This window comes from Cydia pomonella, chromosome 25, assembly GCF_033807575.1.
Source record: "Cydia pomonella isolate Wapato2018A chromosome 25, ilCydPomo1, whole genome shotgun sequence".
Classification (NCBI taxonomy): domain Eukaryota; kingdom Metazoa; phylum Arthropoda; class Insecta; order Lepidoptera; family Tortricidae; genus Cydia; species Cydia pomonella.
This window is the reverse complement of record NC_084727.1, coordinates 4,038,174-4,044,235: the sequence shown is the minus strand read 5'-3', so window position 1 is coordinate 4,044,235 and position 6,062 is coordinate 4,038,174. Positions and strand designations below refer to the sequence as shown.

General features: G+C 39.0%; 1 protein-coding gene across 1 annotated transcript; it reads left to right on the top strand.

Annotated features, from left to right (window-relative positions):
* Positions 1 to 268: 268 nt before the first annotated feature.
* Positions 269 to 1,362, top strand: LOC133531535 (zinc finger protein 93-like). Its single transcript, XM_061869804.1, has one exon. It carries the CDS (start codon positions 322 to 324, stop codon positions 1,288 to 1,290), a length of 969 nt encoding a protein of 322 aa, XP_061725788.1. The 5' UTR covers positions 269 to 321; the 3' UTR covers positions 1,291 to 1,362.
* The last annotated feature ends 4,700 nt before the right edge of the window (positions 1,363 to 6,062 follow it).

The window sequence follows — 6,062 nt, the reverse complement described above, 5'->3', positions numbered from 1 at the left end:
CCTAGCTAGGACACATTGCAAAAACTTGCAAACGTAGGTACTAAGTGTAATTGTAAACGGTACGTAAAACTGAAAAGCTGGGTAAAGAGTTATATTGACTATTATTTTTTCTTTTTCTTTGTAGGTGTCGCACGAAGAACTAGGATTATCACAATCGATGCAACTAATCAAAAAGCAGGTATCAAGCTTGCTATATCACCGAACGTCTCGCGACTGCCCAAGGTCGGCCCCAGTGAGACGAGGAAGAACCTGCATAATCTAGGTCAGATTTTACTCAATTCTAATGCGAGTCCAATAAAAGCCCACGATCTACGGGGGTACATGTGTGCTTTTTGCCCAAAACGGTTTCCCGAACCGCAAAAACTAAAAAAACATTTCCTTGAAGAGCACAACGATGATAAATTGATAAGACGCATGTCTGGCATGTCGGGCTCTCCGCTCTCCAATCACGTTGTCAAATTAGACATTACGCTTCTGAACTGCGCTCTGTGCGACACTGACTTCGACACTCTAGAGGACTTTATACTTCATTTAGTAAAGGTACACAATAAAAAAATGTACACTGATGTTCGTAACCAGTTGCTACCTTTCAAATTTGACACGCCGGAGTTGTGTTGCGCAATCTGCTCTGCAGCGTATGGCAGCTTTAAACTCCTGCAGCAACACATGAATGCGCATTTCAGAAACTATATCTGCAGAATTTGTAACGCTGGCTTCGTTGTCGAGCGACTTCTTGCGCATCATATTCGCCGGCATGGCGACGATAATGTCGAATGTTCCGAATGTGGAAAGACTTTCATCAATACGCTAAAAATGCGTGAGCACGTGAAACGTGTGCACATGGGCCTAGACAAGCGGAACAAATGCCAATTCTGCGAGGAGAAGTTTGTGGACTATTGGAAGAAGGTCGACCATATGGTCAAGGAACACGGAGTTCCCTCGGTAGTCCTGAACTGCGGGGCGTGTGAGCGTACTTTTGCTAACCAACGAGCACTGGCTCGACACACGAAGAAGGATCATCTAATGGAAAGGAAACATAAATGTTCTTATTGTGAAATGAAATTTTTCAGCTCGAGTGCGCTTAAGAAACATTTACCTAAACATACCGGTATAAAGAATTTCAAATGCGAAGTGTGTTCCAAAGAGTACGGTAGAAAGACGACTTTAAGGGAACACATGCGGATACACGCCGACGATAGGAGGTTTTCGTGTGCTCACTGCGGGCTCGCTTTTATACAGAAGTGTAGCTTGAAGGGGCATTTGCGATCAAAGCATGGCGAGATCGTTTAACGTCTTTTAGGATAATATTTGTTAACTTATTGATCTAAGTTGAGTCTATGAAATATAATATTTTATACTTAATGTACTTTATTTTTATACAGCGGTGCTGAAATCCTAAGAAAAATATTAAAATTACAAAAAGGATGTTAAAAAGTTGCACTAACTTTCGCTTGTTGGTAACCAACGTCAGTTATACCACAAAACCCTAACAAGAACAATAGAAAATGTCCCCCGCCCCCGACCAGAACTGAAATTATTAAATTTGTCTTTCAGAATGCTAAATAAAGTTCTCTACCAAACTTCTTTTACCCTAGTTTTTCTTGGGATGTTTCAACCACCTCGCCATACGGCACCTTTTCTACTAAACTTTGAGACGTCCTTACTAGGCTTATAACTTACTTATAATAACAATAAAAACAGGTAAACGAACGATAAGAAGGTTTGAGATCAGACAATTAAAAGAAATTGAATATTTTTTCACCTTTTTACAATTACAAAACATTTAATATCTCCGAAGCTAGAAACCCTCATAAGGTACCTTTTCTAAAAATAAGTATGCCATTCAATTTCCTTAAATGTACTTAGTCATACGCGACGGTTTTTCCTCCGGGCCGAAAATCGATGATCTCCTTTAGTAAACCCGAACTAACACATCATTATCGAATTGTACTTAAGAATATATATTCATCGTTGTCAACCACTCATATGCTTTTGGTAGCAGTACTATCAGCCGTGACCCGTTTATATGTAATAATATACTTCACTGAAAGATATCAATCAAATAAGTGTCTCAAATACTGTTTGACTGATGCGTTTCATTTGATTCGTTTGGTTTTGGTTTCGTTTGTGCGCTATGCGGGACTTAATTTATTAACTTAAAAATTCTTACCGATCGTATGTAAGTTCATTTCTGAAACTTTATTTTTGAGATCACACCGACCACGCTAAGAATTGTTTTCAAATGTCAAGCATTCGATCGTACCTTTAAAGAGCGTTAAGGCGACTTCATTAATGAATGAATGAAAGACTTTCGGTGAACATTGCGAGACCCGACCAAGAAGTTGTCGATAGAACATTTGACGTGTCATTCTGATGGCATCCCGTTCTCAAGCGACACCCATGGACAAGAAGAGGAATTTAGAAAACCATGTCAAGTTAAAGCATGATGGCGTGAACTCCCAATGCTAAGTAATTTATATTCCAATGTCTTCTGGTTCAATTCTTTACAACTTGAGTCCGTTTCAACTTGGTGATGCTTATGTTTCCAAATATTAAGTTAAACAACATTCGCTGTTAATAAACACTAAGACAGTGTCGTAACTTCACGTATATCTATGAAAATTACCTCTCTTTTCAGACGTTCCACAGCATACACCAGAAGTAAAGATGGGACCTCTCATTACGACGGCTGAAAACAAACTTAAGCAATCGTCACCAGTAACCAAAGCACAGCAAAAGCCAAAACCGCGTTTAACAAAAGCAAAGAGAGAAAGGATTAAAAATGAACAAAATTTAGAAATCATTCTACGTCATTCCAACGCGACACCGACACTTGGCCGCCGCGGCATCGGCTTTGCCTGCTTCTTCTGCCCTAGACAATTACCCGACCCGGCGGAACTTAAGAAACACACTTTAGAACTCCACGACGATTTTAAGCGAGATCCTACTTTGCCACCGCTAAGACACGATAAATATTTAGTTAAAATAGACATCACTAATTTAAAATGCACAGTTTGCTTTGAAAGTTACGTCCAACTTTCTGCCTTACTAGACCATTTGCGGGTGGACCATGATCAACCCATTCACACTGATGTAGAAAAATGCTTGTTACCTTTTAGATTCGACAGTGATCGGCTAACATTCACATGTGCAATATGCGACACAGAATATACGGCTTTCTTAAAGTTACTAGAACACATGAATAAGCATTATAGAAATTATATTTGTAACATTTGTGACGCAGGCTTCGTTACTAAATTAAGCTTCCGGTGTCACCAAAAAACTCACGAGATTGATTTTCAGAGTGACTAATGCCACGAAGTCTAAAACACTATGATGAATTTGAGATAACACATTCACTACGTCCACCTAGGTCAAGATAAGGGGACCAAATATGCCCCAACCCTAACAAGAACAAAGGAAAAATTTAAACGAGTCACGGAAACAGCAGACCTAAAAAAAATCATTTGTTTTCAAGAGTAAATAAAGTTTGTGTAAGGACAACTTGGATTGTAGTTATAAAAGTTATCAGGAAAATAAACTTTAGCTCATAACGTTATTTTTTTTTCAAGAATTGAATTATTTATTTACTTACATTTGTTGACGCTTTATGAATATTCCTTTTAACAGGATATAAACTGATATAAAATGTACACTATCACTACTAATTTAGTTAATTATGCGAACTAACATATCACTGTCGAATTGAACATAAGAATATATTTTCACCGATGTCAACACCAGCACCACTCCAATGATTTTGGTAGCTGTAGCTGCCAGTCTGGACCCTTTTGTAATAATATATAGAGTTTACTGAAAAATATTATAACTTACGACGAATACCTCCGTTAGACTTTGAAGCGTTACATTGTGCGATATGCGGCACTGAGTTTACTAATGTTCATCTCAGAAACTTAATTTTTAAGATCACACCTATGTCACTGATCACACTATCTAATAATTGTTTTCAAACCTTCGCAAGACTCAGAGCGTTGACGCGACTTAAAAGGGAATCATTTAATGGAACGTAGAAACGTGTTATTAGAACTTTTATTTAAAGAAACAGACGGAAAATCTTTTGTTGATCCATGGCGGAATGAGATACTTGGTGCACATTGTGGTGTACGAGCAAAACTTCGTAGAGGACATTCTATGTGTCATGCTGATGGCAGCTGGTTTTCATGCAATGCAACTCCTGTGGACAAGCGTTCGTTCAGAAGTGTAATTTAGAAAACCATGACACGTAAAAGCATGATGGCGTGAACTGAACTCCTTATGCTAAGATATGCGTATATTTCAATGTATTCTTGTTCTTACAACTTGAGTCCGCATCAACTTTGGGATGCTTAGGTTTCGCATCATATGCAAATGGAAAGATTAAAAGAACAAGTCTTTGCTAATGAACACTAACTAGTCTGTGTCGTTACTTCACGTGTATCTTTGAAAATTACCTTTCTTTTCAGACGCTCCACATCAAACATCAGTTGTAAAGATGGGCCCTCTCATTACGTTGGCTAGAAACAAACTGCCCATTATCATATCGGCTTCGTCTCTTAAACAATCGACACCTGTAACCCAAGCGCAGAAAATGCCAAGCAAGCGTTTAACAGAAACCGGGAGAGAAGTGATTAAAAATCAGCAAAATTTAGAAATCATTCTACGTAATTCCAACGCGACACCGATACTTGGCCACCGCGGTATCGGCTATGCCTGCTTCTTCTGCTCTAAAAAATTCCCCGACCCGGCCGACCTCAAGAACCACACTCTAGACTTCCATGATGATAACAAGCGAGATCCTACTTTGCCAACGCTACAATTCGATAAATTATCAGTTAAAATAGACATCACTAATTTAAAATGCACAATTTGTTTTAAAAGTTTAGATCAACTTTCTGACTTACTGCACCACTTGCGGGTAGACCATGACCAACCCATTCACACTGATGCTGAAAAATACTTGTTACCTTTTAGATTCAACAGTGGTCAGCCAACATGTGCTATATGCGACCAGGGACTGAAAAACCGCAAAAGACCGGTAACCTAAAATAAAGGTATCAATTGAATAGGTATCCAAAGCTAAGGGTACCCGAATAAAATCGCAAAAGACCGATACCTAAGATAAGGGTATCAATTGAATAGGTATCCAAAGCTAACGGTACCCGAATAAAATCGCACAAGACCGATACCTAAACTAAGGGTATCAATTGAAAAGCTATAGAACTGTAACGGTACCCGAATAAAATCGCAAACGACCGATACCTACACAAAGGGTATCAATTGAATAGGTATCCAAAGCTAACGGTACCCGAATAAAATCGCACAAGACCGATACCTAAACTAAGGGTATCAATTGAAAAGCTATACAACTGTAACGGTACCCGAATAAATAAAATGTAATAGGTACATTTTTCAAACGGTACCGCTACAGTTGAAAGGGTACCGTACGGTACCGTTTCAAGTAGACTTCTACTTTGGAATCCAAGATGGCGGCTGTGCACTCGTCATAAAAGTCGTCATGGATATCGTTTTATAGGTTTTAGGGAGTGCAGATTTCGAAATTGATGACCATTTTGGAATCCAAGATGGCGGCCGTGCACTCTGTCATAAAAGTCGTCATGGATATCGTTTTATAGGTTTTAGGGAGTGCAGATTTCGAAAATGATGACCATTTTGGAATCCAAGATGGCGGCCGTGCATTCTGTCATAAAAGTCGTCATGGATATCGTTTTATAGGTTTTAGGGAGTGCAGATTTCGAAAATATTGACCATTTTGGAATCCAAGATGGCAGCCGTGCACTCTGTCATAAAAGTCGTCATGGATATCGTTTTATAGGTTTTAGGGAGTGCAGATTTCGAAAATGATGACCATTTTGGAATCCAAGATGGCGGCCGTGCACTCTTGTCATAAAAGTCGTCATGGATATCGTTTTATAGGTTTTAGGGAGTGCAGATTTCGAAAATGATGACCATTTTGGAATCCAAGATGGCGGCCGTGCATTCTGTCATAAAAGTCGTCATGGATATCGTTTTATAGGTTTTAGGGAGTGCAGATTTCGAACATA

Coding starts and splice junctions, on each gene's coding strand:
- LOC133531535 (XM_061869804.1), top strand. CDS start 322: ATGTGTGCTTTTTGCCCAAAACGGTTTCCCGAACCGCAAAAACTAAAA.